This window comes from Tasmannia lanceolata, unplaced genomic scaffold (genome assembly GCF_043159265.1).
Source record: "Tasmannia lanceolata isolate RefF3 unplaced genomic scaffold, GAP_Taslan_0.1 ptg000008l, whole genome shotgun sequence".
Classification (NCBI taxonomy): Eukaryota; Viridiplantae; Streptophyta; class Magnoliopsida; order Canellales; family Winteraceae; genus Tasmannia; species Tasmannia lanceolata.
The window spans coordinates 5341462-5350953 of NW_027518685.1; the positions used below are offsets into that span (position 1 = coordinate 5341462).

The 9492-nt window shown below is 38.1% G+C and overlaps 1 protein-coding gene across 2 annotated transcripts; it reads left to right on the plus strand.

Annotated features, from left to right (window-relative positions):
* Positions 1-101: 101 nt before the first annotated feature.
* LOC143884063 (hexokinase-1 protein) lies at positions 102-6944 on the plus strand. 2 transcript variants are annotated; one of them, XM_077387436.1, is made up of 4 exons: positions 102-254; positions 1566-1688; positions 6384-6463; positions 6707-6944. In XM_077387436.1, exons 2-4 carry the CDS (start codon positions 1578-1580, stop codon positions 6777-6779), a joined length of 264 nt encoding a protein of 87 aa, XP_077243551.1. In that variant the 5' UTR covers positions 102-254; positions 1566-1577; the 3' UTR covers positions 6780-6944. The 2 variants fall into 2 exon arrangements, with proteins under 2 accessions (XP_077243551.1, XP_077243552.1); XM_077387437.1 differs by having other exon boundaries at positions 122-254; positions 1556-1688.
* The last annotated feature ends 2548 nt before the right edge of the window (positions 6945-9492 follow it).

Sequence of the window (9492 nt, forward strand, 5' to 3'; positions counted from 1 at the left end):
TTGTATGTGATGGAGGACATTACGTCAACGGTGGGCCATGAAAGATGATCCACATTAATTGGACGGATCTCTGCCGTTAGATTAGCAGCCTCAGAAACGTAGTTTATGTTATGATACCAGCGCGGAACCATTTTTAATAATTGCACAAACCTAACTTGTCTTTTAATTACGAGAGCTTTTAAAAATCTCTCGCAAGCCCAATATCTGCCCTAGTTTCTCTCTCTAGGAAAAAAGAGCGCCATTGCAAGGGTTTGGTATGCTCTCTCTCTCTCTCTCTCTCTCTCTCTCTCTCTCTCCCGCACGAACATTGCAAAGGATTTTTCTTTGAAGAATCCTCTGCAATACAGTGCACGATAGGGTTTTCGCTTTACATTTAGCATGCATCTGTACCTAATTCATTCCCTAATAGGGTTTTCTTTGAAGAATCCATACATTTTGAGATTATTATCGGTAAAGACAAGGATGCATGAATCTGAACTGTGAGTGCTTTGGATCTATCTAATTCATTCCAGATTTTGATCCTAATGGTTCTCTCTTTGGTTGAAATTACAATGCACGCTAGCTGTTTGATACATTTCATGTGAAGAATATATATTGTAATTTTCAGTTATGAGCAAGGTAGAAAATAATTTTCCTTTTAAGCAAGATCTTAGGAGGTGATTGAACCATGTAAATTTTTTTTTTTTTTCAATTGCTTTTGTTCAATGGGTTTGATTATGGTTTCCCGGGTGCTGAACTGTAAATTCAGTCCCAAAAGATGCCAATGAAAAACTACTGAAACAAAGATGGTTTGTGCCTGTGAGTATTAAAATTAGCCTTATTTCTTTCTCTTTGCACATACTGACATTAATGTTAATTGCATCCCTTCACCCACCTAAGGTTAAGCAAAGATTAAGGGCCCTTCTTCACCAACAACAGACTTAGACATACCTATCAAAGTAAAATCCAAGTTTTATCAACTAGTTAGGCCTATAAAATTTCCTTTATTTGGAGCCATTAGCGGGACCCACAAGTGCACAATAGTAGTTAGATATTTTAGTAGGGTGTACAAATCCACGTGATCATACTAAAATTGGTTATTAAAACACTAGGACTTCAAATTCATGTATTTGTTGATGACTAGCTTGAGATTTCAATGTCTACATGACTATAAAAAGTTCCCGCTGGGGTTCCCAGAGTTCCAAGTGTCCCCACATTAAAGTCCAAGTCCCCGAAGAGTCATGGACAATTTGTCAAAGTCATGGACATTTTTTCAGCACTTTAAAATCCTGCATGACTAAACCCTTAGAAATTCGAAATACCCCCAACCCTCAAGATTTCTAATTGGTCGTGGTTTTCAAGCCGATCGAAAGAAATCAGTAGCATTTTGCTGTACGCTGTGTTTTTTTACTATTTAATTTGTTTTTTCTCTCACCACCCTCCCTTTTTCTGCTGTTATTTCTTGCCTATAATTCTTGCGTTTTGCACTTGTTAATCTGATACATGTTTGCACTTTGTAATTTGCACAAATCAGTTGCATTTTTTTGTGAGATGAGCATTTTAATCATAAAGATAGGAACTCGTAGGTTGAAAGAGAGATGAGTACTAGACCTGTTCCAAGAAGAGAGAGCCCATGGGGAGTTTCTGAAGGTGACCATAAACAGCCCCAGGCACACAGATGCAATGATCGAGTGGAGGATGTAATCCAGGTAACCTTTTCTTCCACACTGTTTTCGTAAAGTAACTTTTGTGAAGAACTTCACTCCATTTTGGACCTCATAGATTATATTTTATATAAGATTAAGGCCATGTTTGGAAACCCACAAGATTTAGATTTGGATTTCTCACATTTGCAGTTGAGATTTGGAATTGGATTAGCTCCTTAGATTTCCAAATAAGCTACAACAGTGAAAAAAAAAATCCGATTTTCAAACCCGTTCTGCAAGACATTATTTGGAAACCAGTATTTGTGGCAATCACCTTCACCCTCGCTGCTCCAAGACCTTGCGACTCCCCCACCCCACCCCACCCCACCCCCCCACTCTCTCTCTCTCTCTCTCTCTCTCTCTCTCTCTCTCTCTCTCTCTCTCTTTCACAACATGAACATGAGGATGATTGACGTATTTTGTGTCCAAAACTCAAATCCAAATCCAATTAAAAAAAATTGAGGTATCCAAACGTGGCCTAAATATACATTCTCATTAGATAATTTCTTATTTTTATTTTAGCTATATTTTAGCTATAGACCATTCAATTTTTATTTTTTTTTGAAGTTATATTGTATGTTCTTGATGCCTGCAAATGCCTTGCTCAAGTTGGAGAATACAGGAACCAATTGCCAGTCTTGTTAAGATGGAAAAGGTGATGATCCATTTCTAGGAGTGGGGCGATTGGTTAGGAACCCAACTTTAGGTAAGGGTTTGGGTGCATGGTGGTCCATTTTTGTTCCAACATCCCTTTGAGTCTAGAGTTGTATAGGGTGAAAAGAGGGGAGGGTGATAGGTTTTGGGAGGACTTATGGTTAGGAGAGTACTCATTACGCCATGCATTTTTGGACTTGTATCTTTTATGTACCAAAAGGGAGGTGAGAGTTTGTGACTATTTGCTGCAAACCCGAGGATTCATGGTTTATTCCAAAGGACTTTAGGAGCTTAATGAGTTAGTCTTCCAAATAAGATAGCCCAAGCCAGTCCCAAAAATCAGGTCAAACTTAATGAGTTAATTGTTAAGATGATTCAACAACGGACAAAAAAGTCTATCTCAAACATGCAGTGACAATAACTATTCACATCAAAGAATGTAATATACATAAATAGGACTGCAATAAATGAAAGGTCTGAATACAAACTTATAATAAAGAAAAGGTCAAATCTAAGGCCCAAGGTAACCACCTTTATAGAGAAAAAGGCCTTAAGGGTAAGGTATATGAAGTAAGATCTAATATGACTAATGGATGCCACCCAAGTCGGGCAGCACATCAACCTCGAATCTCATGTATCGGAGTCCCAAGGGTGGAGAAGCCCGGAAGGTCCAAACCAGTGTTTAAAAATGCGGATGCGGTGCGGAACATGGCCGAAGAAAATCCTAGTCGGTTCGGCACAACGCAGTCGAGTACTCGGTTGATGTGGTCATAATTTGGGAGAGTCAAAGGACTTTTTCTTGATTATGTAGGGCAAAACACGGAATGTGGATGCGGCGCGATGCGGACCGTAGCCAAGTTAAAAGGGATTCGATTGGGGGAGTTGACGCCGACGCGGGGGAGTTTTAAAACTATGATCCAAACAGTCCCAAGGCACCCTTAACACCATGTCATGTACGGAGAGGAAAATAATATGATAAACAATACATGTGCACCCCCAAACAGTAGGATCATCAAAGAGAAGTATCAAAGACTACAAGGTGATGTAAAGATTCATGTGGGGAGGGAAAAATCAGTAAAAGGAGTGGGGAGGCAGGAAACAAGGAGAAGAGGATACCATTTAAGATGTGATGAGCGGACGATCCAGTCATGACAAAGTACTATGGATTGCATGATAAACAAGGAAGGGTGAAAAAAGGAAAGGAAATAGAAAGAAAGGATAGAGAGAAGGAAAGGGGGGAAGGAGATGCAGTGAAAATATAACAAAGTGAACTATTACAATAGCGGACAACAACATCGCATGATTGGATTAGAAGAGAAACCGTGAGAATGGTGAAAGAAAGAAATAGAGGGAAAAAGAATAAGAAGAGGAGAGAGGAGAAGAGTAGATGAAGAAAGAAAGAAGGAAAAGAAGAGGAATAAGAAATAAGAGGGAAAGAGATAGAGGGAAGAAAGAAAACCCTACCTTTGTGTGGGGTTTTCTCCACCTTGCGACTAGGGAGAAAATCTCCTATTTTGCATCAAACGCAAAAGGGGAGAAGGGTGGGGAGGATTGCATGTCCAAGCGTAGAGCCTCTCTCTGTGGAGGTTTTGATTCCAGATTTGGGTGCTATATGAAAGGATGCTTGTAAATAATGTAAAGATTAACACACGGATTGAGCCTCACGCTCAATGATCAAGACTTTGTTCTTCAACCTGGAGATTGGAGGTTCAAGCCCATCTTACCTACTTTAGTGGGAGATATTGACACAGATACTTGTAAATGCGTCACATACAGGTGTCGACCGATACTGGAGCAGGCTTTATGCCACGGATGCTTGACTATCCTTAATTTTATCATATCATGTCATTTTAGGGTCTTTATTTCTTCAACTGCTAATAATTACCTTAATTTTCTTTCTTAAATAAATATGAAATGGCAATCCGTAGATATGGGATTTGGAGCTCCAAGGGAAGGACAGCTTCAACCCTGCACACCAAAGAGTAAGGTGTAAAACCAGTGGCAGTCCGGCATGAGGTGCGATATGCCCATAGTGCTTCGTCGATCTGCTCGTGCCAGTCCCTCTTGGACTTGGAGACAACCTTCTCAAACAACTTGCAGAGGGCCTTGTTGAATGCTTCTGCCAAGCTGTTGGCGGGTGCATTGTACATGAGTATTATAACTAACTGTAATGATTTTTCTTACCACTTCTTTTGATTATTCTTTTTCTGGTGCTTAAAAAGAAAAGAAGGCTTTTTAAATATCAATAGTTTCCCCAGTATGTAAAGACAATAAGACTTAGTTTAAACTTCAAGGAAAGTAAAATTAATAGCATGGTGCATAAAATTTAATAAAATCATAAAACTAAAATGCAAAAGTATGTTAGGAAGTTGTGAATAGCATCACTATATCCATATTGTGCGTAGTTTAGTTAAGTTTAGTAGTATTTGCACTCCCCATACGCATGACTATATCCGTTTGCGTATGATATAGTTTTTGAGTGTTATCTTACAATTCATAAATTTAGTATCACTATTTTTTGCATCTAGCCCTCCCCAGCCCCGCAATGGCGGGAACCTCGTGCACCGGGCCGCCCTTATTTTTTGCATCTAGGTATTCTAGCCAGCTACTTTTAGGCCCTGTTTGTTTTAGATTGTGACAAGCGTTTGTGAGCCGCTGACCTATTATTGGACTCAAAATTATAGAATTTTGAGTGCAAGAATTGGTTTGGGGCTACAATTGGTTTTCACAATCTGAAACGAACAGGGCCTTAAGAAGATGAGAACATATTGTGAGTCCAAAACCAATTTTGGACTCAAAACAGGGCCTTAGTCATTCTAAAGACCAAAACCTCAGGCCTTATTCAAAATTGAACACTTCACTTTTAAGTTTGTGAACTTTATTTTTAGATAATGAATTCTATCTACCTGTTCTTTTGTGGATCAATAATAATATTACCAATTAAAAACAAAGTTCCAACAAGGAAAAAGTCTTACAAGAATAAGGATTACCATCAGGTTGATTTGTCTTTTTTGAGAGAAAATGGAATTTTATACAAGAAGCAGAAGTATAACAAGACTAGGGGACAAGTTGACTCCTTACCACTGCAATTCCAAACCTGCGGCATCAAAGGAGAAACAAGTGTGCGTGTGTGTGTGTGTGTCTATATATATATATATATATAGGAAAAGGATTGTGCGCTCGAGCGTACCAAGCTTATGGTGCGCTCGAGTGCCCAATCACATGGGTCCCACATTTTTTGTGGTGATCCAAAGCATTCATTTGCAAGGCCCTATCATAGATACGGTGTGTACTAATAATCAGCTCCATTGAATCATCCTAACCCCTCCAAAAGTGGAGGGCAAAAATGGGCAGATTTGTGGTCTGTCCATTTTGCCCTCCACAAATGGATGGGTTAGGATGATCCTATGGAGCTGATTTTTGGTACACACCCCATCTATGTAAGGGCCTTTCAAATGAATGCTATGGATCTTCCTAACAAAGTGGGCCCTCATGTGATTGGGCACTCGAGCGTACCATAAGCTTGGTATGCTCGAGCGTTCCATAAGCTTGGTACGCTCGAGCGTTCAATCCTTTTCCTCATATATATATATATATATATATATATATATATATATATATATATATATATATATATATATATATATATATATATATATATATATATATATACCACTGCCCAGATGGGCGGAAATATATCGTTCATTGCTAGTTCTTCTCTCTCCTCCACATCACTACCGAAGCCATCCTCAATGTTAGCCCTTGAAAGAATTGACTTTGCCTAGAGTGATTCAACTTAACGAACTTACAACCGTTCAATTTTCTTACATCATATCTTTCTAATTTTACGTTGACATTTTTCTATTGTACTGGTTTATTGTTCCTGGCAATCAAATATGGGCATTAGGGATATGCTTTCTTCTTCTTCCCTTATAGTTTATTTGTTACTTGCCTTTTTCTCAGAGTTTTTGCTCTGTATATCTTAAAATTCCGCTTTACACTAAGCTTTCTGAACAGCATTTGTTTCTTTGAGAGAACTTGTAGGCTTGTTTCGAAGGAAATCCATTTAAGACAGTTCCCGGTCCTTTCAAGCTCTTTTGGCAATGCATGCGTTCAAAACCTGGGTATGTCTGGACCATAAGAAAGGGTGTGAACATTTTTCTCTTGGAGGATTCTTAATTTACATTCTCTGTTCATTGTTCAGTCATATTTCCAACTTCGTAAGTTTAAATAATGAGTTTGCTGTGTTTTGATTCTTCCTTTATTTCTAAAAATTCATGGTATTGTACAGTGTTACTTCAGCAATTAATGGTATTGTCACACCCTATCTTCTCCACCCTTATTGATCCTTTCAGCTTTCACTGCAGGGAGGAACCAACAGAACCTTACACTTACTTGCAGATTGATCCCCCGAAGAGAGAAGAAGCTACACTTGAGTAAGCGTAATGTAAGTCTGAACAGAAGTTTAGGTGGTGAGCTAAATTCAGTAGGTGGCTGTTTAACCCTAATTCTTATGCTGGGTTTGTGGAATAAAATGCGTTCTTAACTTTCCTTGCAAATAGTCTAGACAAAGACTCACTTAAGATTAAGATTTTGTGTGTAGAATTCGTGCATGCCAGGTCATGCTCATGCCCTCTCGAGTTTCTCTTATCACCCTTCCCTACCACTTCCCCCACCGCATGATAAACTAATATTTCATGGAAAGACAACATGGTTGCCAAACATGGCCTAAAAGGGCAAAAAACACCTGATATACACGGTGATGGAGTACTAGGGGTTCCCTTGAGAATTAATATCCTAAGAAAATATTTTCGTAGGATAATTTTTTCTCTTTCCACGATTTAGAGCAGATGATACTATTATGATTAATTTAGAGGGATGTTATCATACATTTGACGGTAGGAGTTTTTAGAAATATTTTTTCCTTTCCTTTCCAAATTTTTTGAGAAAATTCGTGCAATCGAACTAGGGCCTTATGAAAAAATAATGTAAGAGAGCATTGTTTTCCTTTAATGGATCATGTACAGCATGGATCCAATGATACATGTATGCTATAGTCTATAGATATCGTTGATACTCTCAAATCCGCCCTTTTGGCATTGCTCCCTCCATCATAGGAAGATTGTAGACCATTGATAAAGAATGATAAAAAAAAAAAAGATACCCTAAAACTATGTTTGAGCCATTGATTTTGACATCCCGCAATCTTGCAATTGAAATCTCCATTTGGAGCCACACCTAGACTCACTGGGTCACCTTCTGGTGGTTCATCAAATCACAATCCCAATCACCAAGTTCAACCTCATCTAGAACATGGAACCCTTGCCACATGCAGACTCAATCGGGTCCATAGTTACTGTGGTTCATCTCAAATCAGGCTTTTTTTTTTTCCATTGGTCCCACCATCCTCGGAGTATTCTAGACAATTGATGTAGAGTGATGAAAAATGTCCATCCTTAAGATGTGTTAAATCCATTCATTTTCGCACCCACAATCATTTTGTTGTAAACAAGTAAAGCACCAAATAATTTCCCATTTTCTTAATGAGGGAAAATTCTAAGAAGAAGCGACTCTTGGGTTCATTTTTACCAAACAATCTTCAGGTAGTGCTTGTGTCATGTCTACGTGATTGAGTCTGTCGAGTACTCTGATTGGATGATCCTAGGTCATGAAGCATCATTTAGGGTTCTCCTAATAGAAGCTGAACCACTAATTTTTGTAGTTTAATATGTCCGTTCGGCATGGGACCAAGGCCATGATCGTAGCCTCATGATGTTCTTCACGATCACATGTCGTGATTACACATACATATACACCTGTGTGGAACCTCAGGATTGATTGCTACAGTGTAGAAAAATACCTGCGTTGTTTATTTGGTCCAGTAAAAAGTCCCTTCCTCTACTTTTTTACTCTTACTTTTTTTTTTAATGATGTTCTTACTTGTTGTTTCATAAACACAGCAAATAGGAAAAAAAAATCCTTTAATTGTTTTTTTTTCAAGGGATTTGGTTCCTCTTGCACAATCCTATGGTATATTCTGACTACTTTGTTAGAATATAGATCTGACCGTTGGATCATCAGGGGATCAAATCAGGCAACTAAGCTAGATCTTCTAGTTAGGTTAAATTAGGATTTCTATCGATATCACTTTCAATGGCTATGCAAATATCTTTCTATCTTTATCCCTTTGAGTGTTCTATATAAACAACTCATTATGTCTAATTATATAGTAACCATGATTTTCAATTCTCAGTTCTTCGCATGGTATCATAATTACTACTTACTAGATCTAAACTTAGGCCTAATCTGATACATTGGTCAGATCTTTCTAATATGTTTATGGCTACTCTTTTACCCCTAGAGGGGGTTGTACCAAGTAAAAAAGGTGGCGAATGTATCATTTCCCTTTGATTTTTAATTCTAGATAATTTTGTCAATTAGTCACTATTTTGTAAATTATTGTGATATTACATCACACAAATCTCAGTCATCAACGTGGGCGCACAATCAGGTGCCTTACATGGAAACCACGGCATGAACGGTTCAAATCTTCCAAAATCATACAACATAAACATAAGTTACCCACATGGGCGGTTGAGATCATCCAAAATATTGAAGCTACTCACAAGGCGCCACATGAATGGTAGATTTCATCTGAACACTAAATATTGAAGCTACTCACAAGGGTTCTTTTCCATCTCTTTCCATCCCTTGGATGATCCAAAGCGTTCATTTGATGGGCCCTGACATAGATAGGGTGTGCCCAAAAAATCAGCTCTACTGGATCATCCTAACCCTTCAATCTGTGGACGAAACGTCAATTGAGGGGGCCTACCTTATACAAATTGAAACCACAGGGGTTCTACTTGTAACTTTTTAAGCATTAGGAGTTAAATTGAATGTGTCAGAAACCACAGGGTGTCTAAGTGTATTTTTCCCTCTAAAGAAAAATAAAAAATAAAAAATAAAAAATAAAAAATAAAAAATAAAAAATAAACAAACAAACATAAAACTGTCTTTCTATCATGACTACTAGTAAAAATCGAACCTTTTACCTGCAGGAATAAAATATTCATTGGAAGTGGTTTTATAAATGATACATCTATCGGAGGATTTGTAACCGCCCAATCTACCCGTGCTACACCATTTACGG